At 39.0% G+C, this 23,820-nt stretch overlaps 1 protein-coding gene across 2 annotated transcripts in view; it reads right to left on the minus strand.

Moving 5' to 3' along the window:
* Positions 1–468: 468 nt before the first annotated feature.
* Positions 469–23,820, minus strand: part of LOC134617060 (glypican-5-like) — a 100,117-nt gene continuing 76,765 nt past the window's right edge. For both annotated transcript variants that reach the window (XM_063462225.1, XM_063462224.1), the window contains 2 exons: positions 20,746–20,887; positions 469–3,597 (listed from right to left, as the gene is read on the minus strand). In XM_063462225.1, coding sequence (XP_063318295.1) covers positions 3,413–3,597; positions 20,746–20,887 — 327 coding nt within the window. In that variant the 3' untranslated portion in view covers positions 469–3,412. The remainder of the gene's footprint in view (positions 3,598–20,745; positions 20,888–23,820) is intronic.

The raw sequence follows: 23,820 nt of genomic DNA on the forward strand, positions 1-23,820 counted from the left end.
TGACCAGCTGCAAGCATGAACACACACTTTATCCTAAAAGCTAAGCTCTCCTGGCTCTAGCTGGTGCACAGAGATGATAGCTAGGTGATATGGGTCAAACCATTGGAAAACAAATTACATCAACTTAGACCTTTTAAAGGTTCAGAAAGTATCTAAAGTATTGTAACCACCCCCCAAGTTTAAAATTTGTTTTTAAGGAACCAGGGCAACAGAAGTTGAGGCAATACAAAAAAATAAAGCTCCTGATCATACACACTGGCCTTTGTATTTATAATGCAAATTGGGTTGAAGATGGATGTAGGTATGCTGAAAAGTGCATAGGACCAACAACAGGAAAGTCGGGGAAATGACCCAAGAGTATTAAATAAAAACACCTGTGTCGATGTGTAATGTGTGTATAGTCTCTAGTAGGAAGATCTGCTTTGTTCGTGACTGGTATTCTTTAAGGACAGGCTAGAGAAGCAAACGAAAGAGCAGAGCACTTTTAATAGAGCTCAACAACACTATATCATTCCCATACAAAAGAGACGAAATGAGACAAAAAACAAATGACATGTGATGCAAAATATGTACATTTATACACATGCGAGGGTATATGACTGTAAGGAACCAGTGAGTGCAAAGAACATTGGCCTGGAACAGAACATACAAGTAGGAAAACAACTAAATATGATTACCTGACCCAAAATGTGAAACATTTGAACTGTTGAAACCCACACAGGTGTGGTCATCTTTACTCTCCATTAACTACAATACTTTTATTGTATGTATGGTATGCCAGCACAATATAGACCTATTGAGTTTAGACACTGTGTCTGTGTAGCTTTTACATATGGCGTAGTCAGCATTTATACTGCATCTTCTTAACAGGGACCATTCATCATCCTCATTTACAGGTAATCTGTTGTGCTAGTACCAGTGGATACAACCAATCTACACAAGAAGGAAAAGATGTATAAAGAGCAAGCCACGTTACTTAGTTTTGGGAGTTTTTTGTTTGTTTTTTTGACACATTTTTCTTTTGCTCTCTTGTCATGCATGATCATTGGAAACATCAATAGTTCATCATTAGTTTGAGACTCTAGGTTTGTTTTTGCTTTTGTATGTATATTTTAAGAAAAAAAATGACAAAAGCACAAGAAGATGGGATCACAAAAAGGCTACTGCTGTAATGAATCAAGCACAAGTTGCCCATAGCGTTGTAAAAAAAAAAGATTTTGTTAAATTAGAATTAAAGCAGTCATATTTGCTCCTGTTTTCAAATTCCTATTATTTACCACCGCAATTCCAAAAAATGTTGTGACACTGTGTTGAATGTAAATAAAAACAGCATCCTATGATTTATGAAAATTACTGGATTTTTGTAAATCATCATATCTCATAAACATATATTTTGCTTACAGTAGAACACAGATGTTTTCATGAAAAACAGGTCAGTTTCAAGTTGATGGCAAGCAACATTTGTCAAAAATCTTGGGACACAAAAGGCTAGATAAGTAATTGCTACTAAAAAATAGCTGAAGGAAAATGTCACAGCTAAGTAGGTTAATTGGCATAAGGTCAGTAACATAATTGGGTGTACAAAGACCATCATAGTGTGGCAGAGTTTCACTATTTCACCATAAAATTGTAAAGATTTTGGATATCTCTCCACCTGCAGTGCGTAATATCAGGAAAAGAGAATCTTGGGAAATCTCTGTGCGCAAGGGAGAATTGCCAAAAAATCACTGCTGTATTCCTGTGCTCTTCAGGTCATCAGGCAGCACTGCATTAATAACGGACATGATTCTGACATAAAAATAACAGCATGGGTTCACTAAAACTTCCACGAATCACTGTATGTGGACAGTGTTCACTGTGCCATCCACAAATACAGGTTAAAGCTCCATCAAGCCAAAAAGAAGTGATCCAGAAACATCACTGCCTTTTCTGGGCCTCATTTTACTTAAAATGGGCAAAATGGAAAACTGTTCTGGTCAGACAAATCAAAATTGAAAATTCTTTTCAGGAAATATGGATGCCACGTCCTCTGGACTCAAGAGGAAAAGTGTTGGTTTGTTATCAGCACTGAGTTCAAAGGTCTTCATTTTTGATAGCATGGAACTAGCGGCTTGTACATTTGGTGTCCTGCAACCAGCCTCCTCAGTTCCTAGACTTTTACGGATTGGTGATTGCTACACAGTGGTAAACAGGACCCTGTCCCAACTTTTTTGAGAGATCTTGCTGCCATCAAAGAAAAGTAAATATACCATTTTACTGGGTTCTATAGTAAATCAAATAAGGGTTTATGAGATTAGCAAATCATTCTGTTTTCAGTTATAGTTTACAAATTGTCCCAAATTTCTGAAATTAGGGTTATAGAAAGGCAAACCCTGATGTCATGTCACCAATGAAAAATGGTGGGAAAGACTTTGATAGCTCTATAGGTTATACATGTATTAAAGTGTAATTCAATGAGTAGACACACAAACATGGATGCACAATAGACATGATCAAAATCAACAATGTACAGACTTTGTTCAAATGTCCAAAACCGTCCATTTATGTCATGGGTTTAAGGAGGAAAATTATGCATATTTCTGCATTATTCTTGATAATGCATTTTTTAAAATTTTTTGCACCCTTTCTTATTTTGTACTGAGCGACAAGCACAGCCCATTCACAGCTAACTCAAAAAAAGAAAAAAAAAGAAAAGAAAAAGTACGAAAACTCTATTCAGCTCAGTCAGTTAAGAGCTTTTTTTTTCAATCAGAACCTCATAAACTCTAGCAAATCTGTCCACCTATGTACACTTACATACTATACACACCTAGTTTATCTGCACAATTCAGCCATGCATGTGTGCCTGTGCTGTACCTGTGTACTTGTTACATTCTTATCCCTGCCAAGGCACGCAGTCATTAGAGAATATCAAATCTGCTGTATGAGGCCACATACCTGGGATTGATCTAGCAGTCAATGCATTCCTTAATCCCCAAATAGAAATGAGTTGAGTTTTCAAATGAGACGCAGTGCTGTGATGAGGTTTTTAGCATCAAAGGGTAAGTAAACACCAGCAGCAGAAAAAGAACAAAGCGTTTTTGGCGGGTGTTTGTAAGTAAAATCAGAATGATGGCGTTTCATTTTGGATCACAAAGGTGTGTTTGTGTAAGTGAAACAAGGACATGCATGTTTGCATACACACGTCCAGCCTCGTAGCCTTGTAGATAAGCGTGCATAATATCAGCTTGTCCAACCACCCACAATTGTGATGCTGCAGGACACCAGTCTGCATCTGCCCTGTTCTCCTTTGTATCTATGTAGGTTGAGGATAGCAGTAAGGATTATATCTGTGATATGTATATGAGTTTTTCTGTGCGTGTAGGTTCCTAAAGGGACAGAGGTGAAGGTTGATCCGCAGCCTGTGCTGGCATCAGAACAGGATCCACTGCAGGCAAAGTCCAGCAAAAAGCAGTGCAAGGCTGCAGCACTGTGTCCAGCTGGCAGATGAAGAACCCCCTATCATCTTCACTACGGGGGGCTTAGAGGGGTTTTCTTGTGGGCTGTCACCTTCAGGATGTTTCCCTAATGGTTTACCAGCACTGGATGGTTCGGGTACTGTGGGAGACGAAAACAGAGAGAGACAATGGGAAAGAGAAACAGAAAATAACAAGTTTAGCCTCCATTAAAATCAGGCATATGTGCTTAAATGTTCTTTGGGTTTGTATATTATATTTAATAATCACTTAGTCAAGATTCCCATTACTTCAACTCTAATACCTTTCAAAGACTAGTGGCAGTGGCTGTTTCAGTTCAAAGTACCCATAATTTGCTTTCAAAAATGCTTTATTTTTTTATTTATTTAGTTTAGTTTTTTTTTTTGCCAGTGCATTTATAATGCTGCTACATTACTTAATAGCTAAAAATATTTTTTTAATTACACACATAAAATAAAACACTGAACATTTTAATCCTTGACTGGTGAGAGAGGTGCTCTTTCCAGAGGCGGAGGCCTGCTTGTAGTGCTCATCTTAATGATTTACCCACAGAACTTCCAACTGTGGTAATGCAAAGGCCTGCTGACGATTCAAAGGTTTTGTTAGAGAAGGCAGCTGACTTTACAAGCAGCACAACAGCAGGTTAGTGCAGAATGTCAAATCTCCAAAGAGAGCAAAGAGGAGCGGATGTGGATGTTGACCTCAAAAAGGACAGCTGAACTGGAATACAAGGCTTCCCAGCTTGGACCCAACCGGTGAAATCCTGCTCAAGAAACAAGCTATTAACCAGAAACCTACAGTGCACTTTTTAATGTTGTTTAAAATAACTTCTCTTAAATACATACAGTATACTGGTGTAATTAATACCGTACCAGGGTTAATACTTCCAACCTACGCTATTCAGAACTTCCAAATCCTTCAACCTTTGACTGTAGTTATGCCTTTAAAAAAACTTTTAATCAGAATTCCAAATCAAAGTATTTAATATAATAACCCTTTTCTATGAAAGTTAATTATTTTAATTATTACCTGAAAGATTTGATAATTTTGATTTTACAAGGTTGACAACAACATTATTTGTTTTTGCTGTATAAGAAACACTAATAATGACAGTAAGTCATAAGAAATTAATTGCACTTTTTGTAACAGACACCCCACATAATTTACATCTATTTAGACACAAAATTCCCAGCTGACATGAAAACTGACTGAAATCTCAGTTGTCTTTAATTTATCAGTATCATCGCACTGCTTCTGCCATCATATCTCCTTCTCCCTGGGTGGTGACAAAATGTTGGTGTGTCAGAAATCCAAATTACCCACCCTCCCTGACTGACCCAACCCAATAAGCACATCAGTGAATTACTGGGAGCTTAACAGTCTCAGTGCAACAAGTGCACACCCAGTCTCAGTTACATTCCAATTAACCGTCATTACAAGTATTAGATGTCTAGATTTATCCGCTAGCAGCACTTAGTGATCCAGAAAGGCTTATGTGGGCGCTAAGGGAGGAACACAACAGCATCCCATCGACATAAACAGAAGCAAACAGGCAAAGAGGTTAAGGGGGATTGACTTTGGCATTGGCATCAGTTTATTTTTATAGAGAAACAGGTAAGAGGCAATAAAGCAGAAGAGTGTTGGATAGACTGTAGTGATTTCTTTGGGTTTAATCAGATATTTATATGTTTACACCATTTTCACTGAAAGCGATTGTTATTTGGTTATGCCAGACTCAGACTGCATACAAAAATCGCCATACATTTAGCGAGCAGACAAGAGATGACAAGATAACATGTGATGACAAGATGATAAGATAAAACAGAACCTGAGAGAATACTGCCAAATAAGTGTCAGAGATCTAGACACAGCTGGTAAGTTGGAAACGATCCAAAGCCTGAAGGTGTTGCACTCAAGATTACCTCAGAAGTTTTGCTGACCCCTTTTGACTGAGACGTGCCAAAAAGGTGTCGCTGGATAGCAAAATGGTACAAATAAACAGAATGAATAGAATATTTTTTGTGCAAACCCCTTTGTATAAGTTAACAAGTATAAGTTAACAAGTTAACAATTACTTCTGGAACTGATTTAGGCGAGGCCCTAGCACTGGTTGTGATGGGGATTATGCTCAATATCAGAGTCCCCACACTGAGGCAAAGCCTAATGCCAAGTGGTTTCTTTAAACTGTATCTCACAGCAAAACTGGCCCAAACAGGTGTCTTGTTAAAAAGAGTTCCCTGTATGATTAGCTGGCCGTCAAACAGCTTGACAGGCATGTGTGTGATAGTTCACCACAAATTTTATAGCACACATCAGAAGAGCTTTGAATATCAAATAAATAAATCAGTTCTTCTCTTATATTAAAGAGCTATTGTTATTGGTCTTCTTAAGCCGTCTTCAGTATATCTTGTTTCCTTTCTGTGCACTTCTAAAAATACATTCCTCTGCAGAACTGAGAATAAACATCAACCCATCCCTAAGTGTGCTCTTGGGTTTGTAAGCGTGTATGTGTAAATAGGGCTAGGCGGGGCTCTTGAGACAAAAGTGTTTTGCGTGCCAATGGTTTTTGTTGTTCCAGTAGACAATAGACAAAGACATCATTTATCCCAAATCAGATTGCTGTTATTGTTTCAGTGGAAATGGGCTGCATCTCATCAGGGGGGTGTAAAAAAAACAGCATTTGAATAAGCCAACACAACACTAATACTGCTCTGCTGTTGGCTAACCAACTGGCTAATTAATGGAGAAAAGTCCTCGCCAGGACAACCAATTATGACACATTCTGCAGTACTGCCAACCAGTTAACGTCTCCTGTGATCATTTAAATCAAAGAAAATTAGATGCAATCAGTTTTAAAAGGAGAGTCAATACTCAGTAAACTAATAATGTAACCAGGCCTTAAAAGTATTTAAGTGGTGCTCTGAGCTTATTTGACAGCAACTCAACCTGAGCATATTCCATTACCTTTTGTAGTGAGGAGGGGGTTTTACAGTAGAAGCTGAAGTGTTCAGGATGTTCTCTGATACATTTTGTATGAAAATAGAATATGGGCATGGTGGTGTGGTGGTTAGCCCAGCAAGAAGGTCCTGGTTTTGAAACTAGGATGGTGCTTTTCTGTGTGGAGTTTGCATGTTCTGCCAGTGTCATGCAAGACTCCGGCAGTCCAAAGACATTCACAGGCTTAGTCTATTTGGTCATTCTAAATTGGCAAGCTCAATGTGAGTATGAATGGCTATCTGTCTGCAATAGATCTGTGACCTGTCTAGGGTGTACACTGTCTCTCACTATATGACAGCTGGGATAGGCTCCTGCTCCACTGTAACCCTGAATTGGACAAGAGGAAGAAGATGGATAGATATTGAATATGGAGCTGCAAAGCAGGAGGAAAAAGAGGAAGAGCACCACAGAAAAGAATCATGGATGTAGTAGGGAGGATTGGTGTGACAGAAGAGGATGCTAGAGATAGGGTGAGGTAGGCAATCCCTAAAGGGACTACCTGAAAGAAGACGAAGAAAAAACTATGAAATCCCCACATGTTGAGGAAGCACCGAACATTTTTCAAACTGAAAAAAAAAGAAAATAAATACGGACAATGGATATAATTAATAACGCATGACATTTTTAGAAGTTTAGATAAAACAAAAGAAGCACTATACTGAAAAAAATGGCATCACATTGAGTGGAAATGTTATGCAATAATACGATATGATAGTATATGAGTGCCTAAGTTACATAGCAACAGGAGAAAAAAATTTAATTACAATGGGAGAGAAAAATAAGCAGAAATTTAAAGGGGGAAAAAGAAAAGAGTACTTGTTCCTTAAAGCCTCCAACAGCTTGAGGCACAAAGAAATAGAAAACTGGGGGGCAGAAGACTAATGGAATGTTATGTTGTTGTTGTCATAATGAGACAATGTTAGCAGATAAGCCATGCTTCATAAGCTGAGTCATGTGTAAATCCCCGAACAGTGGGGAAAAAGAAGGGAGAACAAGCAAGATAGAAAAAAAAACACAGAGTGGGAGGGAGTGAAGGATGACATAGAGGGTTAGAAGAGGAAAACATTTAGTTCAGCTTTTCAGTATGAGGATGAATATCCATCGCCACTTGTATCAAGACAGATGGAATCAATCACCTCAGGCGACTTCAAGGCGATGCAATGGCACATCAACATACTTCTCCCATCACAACAGCAGTCAGTGACATATGTTCTTCATCAGTATATGACAAATGTGATTTGATTTTATAGATGTTTTGTAATAGTCAACAAACAGGGACAGAGAAAATCAAATCAAATAAAAAAACAGAACCTAAGACCTTCATGTCTGGGCAGTCTCTGGATATCGATGCATGGGTCTGTGGGGCCTGTAAACACTTCCATAATACTATAAATAATATGCTGTAGCTTTCAAACTTGCTGTTTAGGGATGCGGTAAACTGTGTCATTGAGATGAAGAGAAAATGGTTCGTGCCATTTTATACAACTGACCACCCAACTTTCACTCTGATATGTACTGCGGTTACTGTGTTACCTAACTACACATACAGTTAAACAACCTCATTGACCTCTGTGTTGGCCAAGTGTGTGAGAAACAGTTCACAGTGTCCTCTGCCACTAATGCCTCTCCAGATGGGTAGCTTGTGTGTTTGGAGGAGCCTTTATTTCCCACTGGCCAAAGAGGAACAACAGCTGCTTCTAACAACCCAGGCCAAAGCTCCGAAGAAGAGGTGGACCTCAGGCCCTAGCCAAGAGGGAGGAGGGATGGGAGGGTAGCAAGAGAGAAATGGAGGAATAAAGGCAGGAAGGTGAATAATAAGAATAACAAATGTCTCGTCCATCAAAATTCTGAACGACCGAAAATTGCATGATAATTCTCCGGGCAACCGTGTTAGTTTTCTTCTTTCCCCTGGCTCCTCTTGGTTCCTTTTGGTTTGCCAGCACACAGTGGCTGCTGTCTCACAGATTAAATCCTTAAACTTAGGTATGCAAAAGGAAGAAGCAGACTGTTGTCAAACAGTTCTCTTTCTGTCTTCAGCTGATAAGATTTAGTCTCTCTTTTTTTTTCCCTTTGTGTCATGTATAAACTACAGTTGGCTAGAATACTCACACAGACAGCATATAGCGTTGCAGAAATAAATACACACACACACACACACACACACACACACACACACACACACACACACACACACACACACACACACACACACACACACACATTAAATAAGTTAACCCTGAAAAATTATGTCTACATTTGTGTTTTGCCTGCCTCTGTATGTGTGTATCATGAGGCGTGCATGTCTGCATAAAACTCTTGGCTCAACCCTAGCTGCAGAGCTGTAATCCAGCGAGGAATGGTGCTACTGTTTACTGGGGCTTAGCAAGTTGTCACACTACTTGATATCAAGATGACAAGACAGCTTTTCTAGACTGAGTACAGACTTTGTAGCTACGACAAACATTGATAAATTTCGCTAAAGTTCATTTTATTATTTCACCATACTAAATATCCACCTAGAATTATGTTACAGCAAATCTATTTACAGTGTAACCTACTGTTGTACGTTGCAACTTGATCCCACACTGAACTTACATGAGTAATGAGAAGACTTTGACCTGTTTGTCATGAACTTTAAAGCACCTGGTGTCAGTTCACACCTCTGCCTGCTGTGTAGATTTCTAAAGACAGTTATAAGGTGAACTTATGACTTACAGTGCATTGATGGGGTGTGGTGAAGGAGAATTGAGGTCAGTATCTTGCTAACCATTTTCTTGACCTTGCAGCTCTTCGGCAACTGCATAGCAGTTAATTGGAGGTGGATGTTGGGGGTGAAGGTTGTAAAGAAACTCATGGGCCTAGGTTTGGCAAGGCCTCTGGATCTGCCATGTATTCATGTTTCCCTAACATAGGTGACTCCTTGTTTTTATCAGTTTTTACATCTTATGCAAACAATAAGTATGCACACAAGCAAAAAAAGATTTCCACTGTTCATTCACACATCATGATGAAAATACGTACCCATGAACCTGTAAACAGATAAAAGTGCTGTCAGCCTATTGATAGTGCATGTTTGACTCCAGCTTAAATACAACACTTGTGAGCATGCATCAAAGCTAACAGAGGCACAGTTTATTCGGCTGCTCCTGTATTTCTACATAATGACACTGTCGATTTTCTAGATCAATCCTTATTTGCCGTAAGACAAGATCTTTATGCAGTTGCCAAATATGCATTAGTGCATCGGTGCCAGCTGTCTGTTTCTAAAATACACTGAAGTACTGTAAGTAAAAATGATTTTTACCATTAGTCTGTCATAAATAGGAAGGAAAAACTCACACTAGATCCAACCGGATTTGTAACCTTGTCAGATATTTGCTACATGCAGTGTTTCCCTTTAAGGCCTTCACTTGCTTTCTGCTTTGTTCATTTTTTTATATATGCTTTTCATATAGTACTAATTTCAAGTAAGTTCTGTTGCAGATAAACAGTTTGAAAGATGGACACTGTGACATCAACTAATGGTTCTGGACTCTGCAATTACACCATGAAGTGCTAACTCATTAGTCATGGCTAGCAAGTTTGGTTAGCAAGCTTCATCCGTAAACAAATAAGGGGAAGGACACAGAGGTATCTGGTAATTAGTGCTAATTACTAGACGAATTAAATACTACAGTTGTTTTTCTCACCGTCACTGGAACACAAACTTATTTGTGAGACCCTGTTACTGTGGGATCTTTAGGTTACAAAAGGCACTGCGAGACAACTGTTCCATCCACTTTGCACAATGTACCAGTACCAATGGCAGCAAAACAGGTCTAGAGCATGATGCTACTTCCGCAATGCTTGAGAACTGGTACATTATTCTTGGGTTTAAAAGCCTCACCTTTACACCAAATATGCCTCTTGTTATTGCGGCCAAACAAATAAATCTCTGTCTCATCTGACCATACAACTTTTCTTCAGAGGGCATTTGGCATTTCTTGGTCACCCTCTCAGGCCAATGTAAAAGTTGCTTCACTGTGGAAAGTGACACTAGCAGCAGTTCCAGCAGTTTCTAGTTCGTGGAAGGGTTGAGCATTAGTTTGGTTCCTGGATTGTTTCGGACCAAATTCTCACAAATTTCCCCTCATCTTCTTCTTCTCAATAAGTTGTACTTACACACAAACTGACTGAACTAATGATTTTGGAATCTGCATTTTTTTCTTAGAAATGGCTTTAAGACTCTGGGACTGTCCCAATTTGTGTAAATATGCAAATCTCCTCCTTAGATCTTCACTGAGTTCCTTGGACTTCCTCATTGGTCTGCATATTGGTCAATCCAATGAGTGTTTCATTTTTATGCTAGCAAAGAGAAACTACCAGTTGTGGTCAATCACGATCAGTTAACAGGCTCTGGCCTTGTCATGTTAAGACATTGCAGAACCTTCAGTACCACTTATAAAAAGATTTAAGTAAATGTCTGTATATATTTGTGCCTGTATATATAATTTTGAACCTGTGTGGATTAGGAAAAAAAGCTAAACTGCATGCAAACTTGTGCACCCAGTTCTTGTTTTTGAAAGTCATTAAAGATTTATGCTAAACAATTATTCCACCCTTGAAGAAGAAAAGTTCAAAGAAATCATTAAAGGCCTAAAATTACCATAACATTCATGCCCAAGATGAGCGTAAGTAAATTTCTGACTGCAACTGTAGGTATAGCTTAAAAAAGAAGAAATGGAGGGAATGACCTAGTTGAATCCCATTTTACCCCTTTAAAAAAAGATGGATACACACAGGACAGCACTTAAACATCTGGCAACTGAAGGAATATAGCATATAACCACACTCAAAATGTTCAGAAAAAAAGTCACAGCTAATTTCCATTGTGGTATTGTTTAATTATACCACCTTATCTTGAAGCACTAACTTTAAGAAGATCAAATGTTTTCTTATTCAAATATACAAAATCCAGACCACACACCATTTAAGTGACCTATTAAGGTTGCACGCTACATTGTTGTAGATGCAGCTTCACTAAATGTATTCCATGGCTGTTACACTTGTAGTCAAAGTTGTTGTTGTTTTCATGGTTGGGGAAAAACAACATTAATAACTAGCCATATCACTGTCTTCCAATCACAACTTTACACACAAAAAAACAGCCATGCTGCTGTTACCAGCTACAAATCCTGGATATCCTGACGCTGTTTGATAGAACAGGGAAATGTTAAATTTCTTAAGGCCTCATTTTCCTTGTCTCACATTTACCATTCCAAGAATTTAAACAAGTCTTTCTTATCTCTTTTCACACACACATTGTCTTACAAAGAAAGGTAAGGGTAGAGAGTAAAAAGGAGGGGAGGATGAATTCACACAGTTCATTACTGGCCATCCATCTCTGTGCTGTTGTTGTCTGCAAATCACTCTTTATGTGGTGGCATGTCAGGCAGGGGCTCCTCACTCATTCAAACTAATCTCCCTATTCTGTTTTCTGAGAAACACAGTGAATTCATGCACATCTCTCAGAACTGCCTCCCTGGTTCACAGGCAACCTGTACAACAGGACTGGTACAAGGTCTCTGGCAGGCCACTCAGGGGGCTAAAAGGGCCAAAATACTGGGGCACCAGTGGGGTACGTGTCTTAGCCTAAAGCTAACCTAGCAACAGGCACAGCAGCCTGGCAACTAGCACAGGGATCAGTGGAGTGGAATCTGTCCAGTGTGATTCTTGGCTGTACTAGACTATTAAGCTCCTTGGCAAGATTAAAATTTACACCCTTTACATACACACACAAACACATATACACAGAAACAAATTGGCAAATGGGGCCCTGGGAGGACAGTGACCTCCAGCAGTCAATGTGACAGATTCTCAAGATGGAGTGGAAGATGAGGGAAGTTTAATGCCCAAGACAACTCCTCAATCTCACAAACAAATACACACACCCATCGCTACACACACCAGGGTACTCAGAACACACAGCACACCTGTGTGCACTCAAACACCAGCTGCCTCATCACATTGCCAGGTGTCACGTTGTCCTTGTAGAGAGACAAGCATGAAGGATGCAGAAATAAACTGCCATTCATATCCTTTTGCTCTCTCTTTTTCAATCGCATATGCACACACGCACGCACGCACGCACGCACGCCCACACACACACACACACGCACACACGCACAGACAAACAACACATGTAGATAGTTTTTGGGGTTCGTTTTAGTTAGTTTGTTTGTTTTTTAAACCATCAAAAGGAAATGCACATGAGGCACAACTCAGGGAAACAATGCCCTTACATGTACCTACTAACCTCACACTTCTCCCCATGGACTTAACTTACTGGTACAGAAGCCTTAAAGGTTGAATTATCCAAAACTTTTTGAGTGATATTAACAAGTCTTACATGTCCCCAACAATGTATATTTCAAGTTTCAGCCCAAAATACCACACCACCCGGAATACCCTAGGTTTTGAGACCCATTATGGGCTGTTTTAAAGTTTCCACAAGTCATAGTTGTCCCCCTGCTAACATTTACTTTGGCTACATTAGCCGCACTAGGCTACAACCAGACTTTCCTATTCTGGAGGGGACATTTTGATCTGAAGAGTCTCACTTTTTTGCTTTGTTTTTGTTGTTTAGGTGATGGGAGAACATGGAAGAGTTATTTGGTTATTTGTAGACTGTATTTAGTTGTTGTTTTTATCACTTTACTTGCTATCACACAGTACTTTTTAATATTTTACTGGAGCCATTATTTTTCTTCCATAGTACACAATAACTGGACAGGAAAAACACTAGCTTAATCTAAAAGAACACAGTGTTGCTGTGCGCTCTAGTTTTTAGCAGGTTTTAGTTTATGGTTATACTCACAAACAAACTAACCAATCGATGCAGTGGTAAAGTAGCAGGTATGTGCTCTGAAAGGTCAAATTACATTATTTTGTTGCTTGTTTTTCCGTCATGTAACTAATAAAGAGAGCGGCCTCGGCTCCTTGTCAAAAATAGCTGTCCGATAGCAGACCAAGCCCAGAAAACATATTTAATATTGGATACATTTGAACAGAAAGTGATTTTTAAGTTAGCATTTTGGATCAGTTAGCATCAGTGTTAGCAGCATGCTGTAATTCTCCCCTTAGCGCTGACACAGGAAGACAGATGCAACAAGGGAAAATTCTTATTGGCTTTTAAAGCTGGGAGATGGTCTTGTTGCCAAGGAGATGGGACTTTTATTTTCTTTATAAAAGTCTCATAACACTATAAACCAAACCTTTAAGATTAATGCTTTCACATGTGTGATGTTACTATTGCAATTAAACAGGACTTTGTTTCATTTAAGCGTTCTGCTTTGCCTTGCTGCCTAGCCAGAATGCATTACACATAACAATCTCTCCATAACTAAATAAATAGACTGGAATCATTATTTATATTATTTAGTCAATATCAAAAATGTTGGCTGTAAAATATCTTTCATATTGTATTTGCTATAATCCACAATCTTTCTGAAATTATCAAGACTAATTTATTCAGCACTTCAGTGCCTGCTTTAGTGTGTGTAAACTGTCACTGACACTATCTGCTTAGTGACACCAAGTAGCGGTGCACACATAAAAGTTAAGTGCACAGAATGGAATGCAGCCTTGTGTTGCTCCATGTGACGGGCCCCCTCTGAATTAAAGTGATTTAAGTGATACTTGCCTTCTCAACTTCAAAGTGTTTTCACATATCTGAGCGGGTAAGAGAGAAAAAAAAAAAACATTGCGCTGTGATGTTATAAATGTTTGATTTTGTGTGGGCGAATCAAATACTTTGATGTAAACTCTTGGTTGCGTAACTGACTGCAGTTTTAGAATTAAATCACTTAGAACTGTGCACTGAGTACACTGGTCCTTTTAATCTGCAATCAGTTCAATCAGTCAGAGGTCAGCCCTCTCTCAGCCCTCTGGCCTGACAATCTGCACCAGGTTCACTTCTAATTGCCACATTACTTATGGATAAGGGAGAAGGACTTTGTTGCTCTCACCACAGATCAATGGGATTGGGCTCTAATGAAGTGACTTGTCTTCCAACGTGTGTCTCTTTGATGCTTACCTGTAAAGCCTGCACACAGACTTTGCACTCCAGGTAGTAAATAGACTGTTTGCTACCAGATTTCATTACCATTCATGCCATGCTAACATGCTTTTTGCCATCTAAAAACAAACAAACAAAAACAACATACTGTGATTGTCATTTAAAACAAAACTTTGCATTTTATATGTATTACAAAGTCATCAGTGGGAAAATCCCAGCCGATGTTTTTCCGTCTTTCTCCCCTCACCTACGTTGTAGTTCCCCCTGTATACTAGGCTGAGATGAGACAGAGGAGGATCACATTCATCCCTGCTTATCCTTCTACTGCATTTTTCAATATCAGTGGAATGTCTGACTTTGTTTGCTCAGTGCTGTGTTACAGCAGGAATGCCATTTTCTGTGTTAGTAGCCAACAATAAGCTCTGGTCAAGGAAAGACAGTCAAGAGGGTCACTCACACCAGCAACACTGGCCACCGACAACCCATTTCCATAAGTTCATTGAGGTTTACCAAATAAGGTCTCAACAGCAACCTAAAACTATAATCTAAAGCAGATTGGGGCTCAGGGGGAAGGGTGGTGTACCAGGTTTTTATTCACACATTAAACATGAAGTTCTAGCCACTGCACCGCTTTCAATAAAGAACACTTTATGAGTCTGAACCATCTTTTAAAGTCCATGTACTGCTTGGAAACATATGCATGTAAGAATGTCTTGTAAGAATAAGAGTTCCTTCTGTGGTACTGTTAAAGCTTTTATGTGGCTGTGGTATCAAAGCACTAGATCACTAGCACCCTGTGTTCCTCTGCTGATCTGAATTCTAGGTTTAATTTTCATTAATTTCTGTACATACTCACTCCCACCATTTCCTTTGGTTTATTACCTGTTGCCACACCAGAGATTCTTGGTGTTTCCCGACCAGGCTCCCAAAGGTGTGCTGCAAAAGCTCAATCATAAAGGCCTTACAGATACTGCTAAGAAAGGAAATGATGATGCTGGCTAATGAGAACCATTCTCCTCTGATGACCGTGCGCCTAGGGAGCCTTTCAAGCTAATATGCTTTCAAAGTGCTATAAAACCACAGGGTAGAATATGTCATGCAAGTGAGAAAAAGGAGCCCACTTAAAGGCAAGGTGAAATATGGTATAAAAGGGATGAATAGAGACAGCAGCAAATAGAAGACAGTTGTGACGATTGTAATAAAACTTAAGGACAGAAAGTTTGCTTTGTAGTTTAAGTGATCAGGAAGGATGTATTTCATATGTCATTCATTAAACAGAAACTATGTTGACATTTCTCTAAATTATTGGCAAAACAAGTATTTAGACAACTTTGCAACATTATCCACAGTCTCGCACACAACAAATGGATGGCCCTGCATATCTGACCAAAAAAATTTCACTCACTCCTTCTACATCTATCCGCAAACCAGACCATTCTGCTAATCCTCTCGTTCCTTCTTCAACAACCCTACTCTGCCCTGCGGAATTCTCTCTCAGCCCCTTGAGCTCCAGATGAAAGGCTGAGGGAAATGGCAGTCATACTGGTAATATCCGCACCGGGACACAGCCACTACATCTGCAGGCCAGCCAGCTCTCTATGCACGGCAGTCCTAAGGGACCTCATTCAGCCCAGGACCTAGAAAGAGAAGCTCTAGGGTTGGACTGGCTCTATCTAGCTTGCCAGTGCATACAACCACCAAATCCCCAGTCCACCCTTCTAACCCTTTACTCTCACGGTAGATTGAATCATAGGTCTCTATGTTGATTTCGACTTGAAAGCACCTTTGAATCTTTTTATTTCTCTGTTACCTGCGCTACAACGTAAAAACGGACAGCCTTATGCCTTTTACACCCAAGTGCGTTTAGTTTCAGGCTTTTCTTCTTTCCGCTCTCCTTCACATTTGGCTATGACCTTGAATCATCCAACTTGCAACAATCCACCCTTAATCCCTAGTCTTTTCGCCTTCTTTCGTTGTATTTTTGAACAAGAAAGGCAAAGTGCGTGCTGGGTCCTGGACAACAGCAGGCTGTAGTGGGACTGTGGTCGATCCAGTGTAATCTTACTAACACTAGTGCAGGTTGGCTGTATCCTGCCCAGCTATTCATTTCAGAAATGTAGCTCCCTTGCCAGAATGAACAGCTGCTACACACCTTTTTGGCCTTATAGGCTTTGGAGGAAAGTTCTTTCTATGCCTTTGACATTCAGGTAAAAATACACCACCAACAACAAACCCATTACCTTAGTGTGCTGATACTATGTGTCTAAGTTGAACACTTTCACCAAGGTCAGATTCAGTGTGAGTTTGAGTATGTGAGCAAAGTGAGAAAGTGAAATATCGAGCATTGATAGACGTGAGTGCAGATTTTGCCCCTAGAGGTAAATTCAAAACCTGTTGATGGAGGCCTTCTTGTACCATACAGCCACACCTTTTTAACTATGCAGCACTCTATTTTCTTAAGTAAAAAAGCCACCAAACTAGCTGCTGCTAATTTAAGTTAATTATCAGAGTTTACATCCCTAAGGGTCATATTTACACTCATGCACACACTTGTGGACACACTCACATCTCAAATAAGGGTATGCAAGGATCGACCAGATGCACAATAATCGACTCCTATAACTTTCAATTTAGTCAGGTTTTGATAATTACATTCTTTGACAGGACGGCAAAGAGAAACAATCACTGCCTATGGCTTCATGTTAGACACGTTTACCCACTGAACTGTAAAGTTTGTGAAAAAAATGCCAGGGGGTGTTTTCGTTTTCTTGATGAGCTCACCAGCATTCCTGACAGATGGTGTTTGTTACCAAAAGAGAATTTTACTTTCATGGCTGTACGATTCACACTTTGTCACTGCACATCCCTCCGGCTCAATCACAGGAAATGTTTATCCATGCGATTACTCGTACTCCTCCGAGATGGATAACCTGCCTTCATCTCCTTTTTGTTTTCGTGACTTTTCACACAATACCTGGTAGACTGCCTCAACAACAGCTTTAACGCTATAATAACTTTTCTATTTGAAGTCAAATACAACAGATTTAACAGTGGGATGGAGGTTTTTTTGGGGGGTTTTTTCTTCCCCAAGCTCAATCCTAAACTTAAGACTTCATTATAAACTAAAATCCCATTCTTTTAAACTTGAAATTTCTCTACTCTATCTTTTCTCTCTTTTTCTCTGTTTCTGTGCGGCTCTTCACAGAAAGCAAGAGACGACTGCCTAATCTGCCAGACTCAGACTATGCTAGTGGACAGACAAATAAAGCACTGTTCCAGCTTTTGATGTACAGAAATTTGGTGTCTCCTCTATTTTCCTAATGGAGAGATAGTGGTTTAATGTGCCATTGTGGGCATTTTAGAGATTAATACGTTAATGAGCTATCTACAAATGAATAGCTCCTTTGGAAGAAGCAGTGCAAGTGTTTCGGGTAATACAGTTAATAAGCCACAGTCACGCCACAAAATGTACCACAGAAGAGGCTCTCATAGCTGCAGGGGCGATGGATAATATGGTTCATTAAAGAATCACAGATTTATTCCCCTGTTCATGGCTGTGGTGATGGCAGTTCGAACATGACCAGGCCTTCCTTATCTGGTGCACAAAGTACACTTGTGTGAATTTCTCCAGGCGAGAGGAGCAGGATCTGAGCCAAGATCAAACCAGGCATTACATCACGCAATCACACTGCACTTTCTTTTGGAGCACAATGGTATGTCTGATAAGAAATTATCTTTACCAAATCTTGCCTTGACTATTTGTAATGCTTTCTTTTTAGCCAGGCAGTGTAAAGTAGAAACATTGTACTACCAGTTTATAGCTCAGTTTTTTAAAAAGCTGCCTAGTACAGTCCTTTAGTTTTTCACAGTCATAGATCATAGAAACATCTGTATTAGCAATCTTAAACAAACTGCATTTTCAGTATGAAGGAATTGTATCGCCTCAGCAAGACTTGCAGCAGTTTCATGCCATCTTAGCGATGGCACAGACTGAGAATCTGTTCTCCACAGATTAGCGCTGTTCATTTGCTTCGTAATGAAGTCTCTCTTAGCAGAACAGTAGGCGGTCATGCCCCCTTTTAACATGGACCTTGGGAGCTCTGGCACTGTTATACAGTGGCAAACAACTGCAAAAACAGATGGAAATAAAATAATCTATGCCTACAATGTCTTTTATCTTGGCCCAGCTGGGAAATTAATTTAATGGTTGCCAAAGCTGATGTTTGGATGAATGTTTAGTCAATATATGAAAAGTCATAAAGGCAGTATCTACCAGTCCCACTTTGTTAATTCTCAAAGATCACAGTAAGAAGTGAAGAAGAAGAAGTAACTTCGTAACAGTTAAAGAAAACTGAACACTTAGGAGAATTTGAAAGAGAAGAATGTGAAGGAATGCAATTGAAAAAAAAAATAATGTTAAAGAATGCCCGCTAGCATAGTTGATATACGTCAGACAGCTTCAGCCAAATAGTTGAACAGACTCACAAATGAGTTCAGCCTTGTGTGGTGTGATGTGCGTCTCTGATAATGTTTGCTATCTCTTGGCATTAGACTTCAGAGAAGCAAAAAATTCTGTCTTACACTCGTATTTGTCTAATACAAGGGCCAAATGTGTAATATTACTTTATAGCCCATTACCTTGCCAAAAGGTGTGATTTGATGGAAAACACACTTATAAAGCTAAAAGACAGCAAACAATGGGTCATTTTTTGAAAAATTACTGGAGGTAGTTTAGGAAATCCCAGACAGCATTTTGCATTGATTATCTGGAATACTGGTGGTAGTGGTAGAACTCTGACCAAGACTGGATTTTTTCATCCGCACTGCAACAAGGAGCTGGGCTGAGAGGACCTTTCCAGAACTGCATGTAACTGGACTTTTTCAGTGATATTTAACTGTACCGTATTGTTTTATTTTCTTCTTTTCTTCTAAGTACAAACAGTATTACGCTGTTCTGATGAAATATTCCCTTACTTTAGGATTGTGCCTTCAGTGCAATCTTCAGGACCTCAGTTAAATAGAATTACTTTGTCTTGTCTTAAAAATAGGTAGAGAAAAAATTGCTAGCAGTGTTGACCTTGCGGTTACAGGACTGAACTGAACAATATGGGTTGTGTTTGTTTCAATAAACAGCAGTTAAATGTCATTTAAACAACCTGTTAAAATGACAAAGCTTTGACTGCTGCAATCTAGAAGAAAAAGGCCATGCAAAAAAACTGCTGGGTGTCTAAAAAAAAGTGTGGCCATGTTGTGATAGTGTTAAGGGGTAAGTGAAAATGTAATGAAAGGAAACAGAGAGAGACTGACAAGCAGTATGTAAATTTGCAATTATAGTCACAATCGTAAATACACTTCAGTCTGTGTTGTACTTAATTGCTCGTCATTAAAATATATATTTTAATGTGCATGCAGTCATCCAAATGTACGACATGTGCTTGTCTGGATTTGTGGTGGACAGAGTAAACATGGTACATGCTACATATTAAGAGACTGCTGAATCAGCAGCTGAAATGCTGGCAGTCTGAGCCGAAGAGGCTCAGCTTACTCAGCTGGGATTTTATTACTTTCCCTCTTTGTATTGCCCGTCCACTTCCTTCTAGCTCTCACTGTATGGTATCTCCAAATGGTCTATTTACCAGGTGCATTGAAAAAAAAAATCAGTTTTAAAGTACAACAAGCCTAACACTGGTTGCAGTTGGATAGGCGCTTTTTTAAAAAATCAGCTCACACCATACTTGTAACCCAAAGCTTTACACCAGCCTCCTTTTTCACTACATTGCTAGGGAAAAACAAAACACCATGGTAATATGGTATTATTAATGTAAAATCTCTGCAGGAGATAAAATATTCATTAAAATGAACACAAGGTCCAATAGAGTGTGTCCGTAAGTAAGCAAGCCATCTTTTTGATTTGGCATCTGGTATATAAGGTACTTATATGCCACCACCTTTGCTGGAGCCTCAGCAGAGTGTGAAAATGTGATTTGAGGTGAATATCCTTTGCCAGGTAGGAGATGAATAAAAGAGAGAGTTTGTGACAGTTCTTAGAAAACAATAACAGGGTCACTTAGCTGAAAAAAAGAAAGCACACTGTCTCTCCAGAGGCAGATATTTCCTTAGTCATATAACGCAATTGATATTCTAAATAAACATGCAGACTTCGTGTGGAATTGTGCTTGTATAGTGAGTGTTTTTGCATGGAAAGGTGTGACTTACAGCGTTTGTCTTGACCGTCTCCTGAGGCTTGACAACCATCTTCATCATCACACTCTGTGGTGCTGCCCTCCTCCCTTTCCCCACTGCCCAGCTTTTCCCAGTCTTCAATTTCTGCCAATTCCGGAAACATTTCCTCTGTGTCCTGCATATGCACAGAAATATGGTTAATGCATAAGATCCCAATATCCTGCATGTGAAACACTGTGAACAACTTTTAATATAGATAAAATATGATATACTTTAACATAAGTTTCTTTTTGATACTGCAAGCTGCAGATCCTTCAAAAATCTGTCATCTGTTGGACTGTTGGATCATAGTGGAAGATCCCATTACTTCCTGTATAAATCTCAGGACGCTTTCTGAGAGCAGAAAGGTTCTGAAATGTAGAAAGTTTTGGCAGAAAACAAACCAATTATACAGTGGCAGTTGTTAATTCTTTTGGTGAATTATTCTAATTTATATTAGATATTAGTCTATACACAGCTGAAATGAGACTTTATCAGCCTGGCCCATCAGGACCATATCCTTCCCTCCTGCTGTGTGGCCAACTAATTGGCTTTGTTGGCCCTTCATGCTGCCCATCATCATCAGGGTGGTCTCTGCTCCATAACACCATGTCTGACAAACTCTCATGACACAATAAGAAAACTCTACTTTGAGCATTAAGTTCAAAATAAAGGCATAGATATCAGAACTTTGGAATATGTGAAATTATAGATGGATGCATTTGCACACATGTGTGAATACACTGTTAAACCTGCTTTACAAAGTTTACAAGATCATTCCTGGGACTAACTGACCTTAAATGGAAGGCACAACCAGTGAAAACATGTTGAGAGGTGAATGAGAGGCATGGAGTTGGCCCCATTCCTCTCATTCACCTCTCAACATGTCTTCAGGTGTTGTGGGATTACAGATGTCTTTGTTACTGACACCACCCCAGTGACTCACTCATACACCTGACAACAGAATAACAAGTTCTCTCCTAAGCCTTCAGTGCCCCAAAAGAAACATTTCACAAAACCAGACAAGTTTATTTATAAGAATTAGAGTGCAAAGCTAAAGAGAAACAAGACAAAGAATCAGATATGCTAGTGGTCCAGTGACAACACACTCATCCCATGTGATGTTTCAAACTACAGTAAAAGTTAACATGCTATCTTGGTTACTTTAACAAGCTCAATGTGCTTCTACAAAGGGTGGCTGTCAGTCTGCAACATGTTCCAAGTGTGTGGTTTCAGGAAAAAAAAGTTTCCTGAAAAGCTTGTTGTTCATGATGGGATATAAGTAACACAAAGAAAAAACAAACATTGCTGATAATGGCAAACCTCCTTACACTGATTCTTTTCAGAGTAGACTAGGCATGCACCCACTGAACAGAAGTTATGTTCAGTAACTATTTCCCTGATTTTCCTGGCTCACCAATGTTAAGTGGGCTCACCATGTAGGTCCAAAAAAGTGTCTGCACAGACTATCATGAAATTTACATTCTGCAAATTCACATAGACCCTTACGGACTAACATAAAGGAATCTCAACTGTTAAACGTATGTGTCTTAAAATGTATATTTTGACTTGATGATAGCACAATAAGAAAAGTCCCATGGTGCCAAAAAAGATGCATAAGGATAATCTTACAACCTCAACTAGCAGAAAAAAAAGCAAGGAAACAGATTAATCGCGCTCATGGCAACTAATTTAGTTGCTAATGGTAAAGAAAGGTTTAATTTTCAATTAATAAGATGTTTCATAAGAGGTTTACTTAAAACAAAAACTAGATGTCAAGATAGTCAAGGCCCCAAACTGACAAATAGAGAAACTGAAGCACAAACCAAGGAAGCTACACAGAACTGAATTTAACTTAAGATAATAAATAAATGCTTGTTTGGGTACCAGAGTTATTCAAACAGACATATTAGTATTCTTTTTTTCTTTTTTCTTATTCTATCACATTAGTGATTACAAATGGGATGGCTAGAGAAAGACATTTACAATGGTTTTGACTCAAGCTGGTACTTGATAATCGGTATACTCATTACTTCCATCATGTATCACATTCAACCAATGTGAAAGTACATCTTCTCACTGTGGCCTGAGAGAGTAAAATGAGATGATACAGCTATAACCACTTAAGTACAGGCTGATAAACCAGATCTTGTACATTTTAGGTAAAAGTGAAAGTCATTGGTAAAGCTGGATGCCTTAATTTTCACAAGTGTGAAATAAATTACAATAGGAGGGGAACAAGGTGAACAATATTTGACAGTTGTTAGAGTTCCAAATTTTATAGTATGAGTTAATTCATATTACAGTTTGCTGACAGACTAATGACTGATAACTGAGACAAGCTGGAAAAAAGAGAAAGCAATGTTCTTGAATAAGATAAACCCATTATGATTTTTCTATCATGTAAAGCAACTAAATAAATTCAGTGTGCATTACAACAGTTCACAACCAAATGCTCTGCTAAACAACATAATGTTCTGCACCATCACTTGATGCCAGCGTGATATTAAGCTTATAACTATGGCACTGAGGGGATGTTTGACACAATGTTGCTTGGCCCAGCTGTCCTTAAAGCATGTTAATTAGGGAGAGAATCAATTAAGGTGTTGTTGCTCTGGAAACCACGGTTAGTATAATTGTTGGTTTGTTGCTGTCTACTGAGTGCAGGGTGTTGGGTTATTTTTTGTTAAGTCATGATTGCTAAATGGTCAAACTAAAGTCCTTCCTTTACAATTGTAACATAGCGAGGAAGCAAATTTATAATTTGTCCATGGAGCTAGAGACAGATATGAATAACATGAATGTATAATGTGATAGAAAAAGACTGCTTCTGCTCTGGATTTCAATGAGCATCTTAAGCACTTTCTTAAAATGGTTTGTATTTATTTATTTAATTTTCCTTCTCGCTTTAGAGCAGAACCGTCACCACATCAAGGGAGAGTTTGTACACAGACAGCCTGCTAAGCTGTGTCAGTTTTTTTCAAATATAAAATATGCTACAAAAAGAAAACAACAAAGAAAACTGTAACAATATGTTCAACAATACAAAGGTTGATCTGTTTATGAGAA

This window comes from Pelmatolapia mariae, linkage group LG18 (assembly GCF_036321145.2).
Source record: "Pelmatolapia mariae isolate MD_Pm_ZW linkage group LG18, Pm_UMD_F_2, whole genome shotgun sequence".
NCBI lineage: Eukaryota > Metazoa > Chordata > Actinopteri > Cichliformes > Cichlidae > Pelmatolapia > Pelmatolapia mariae.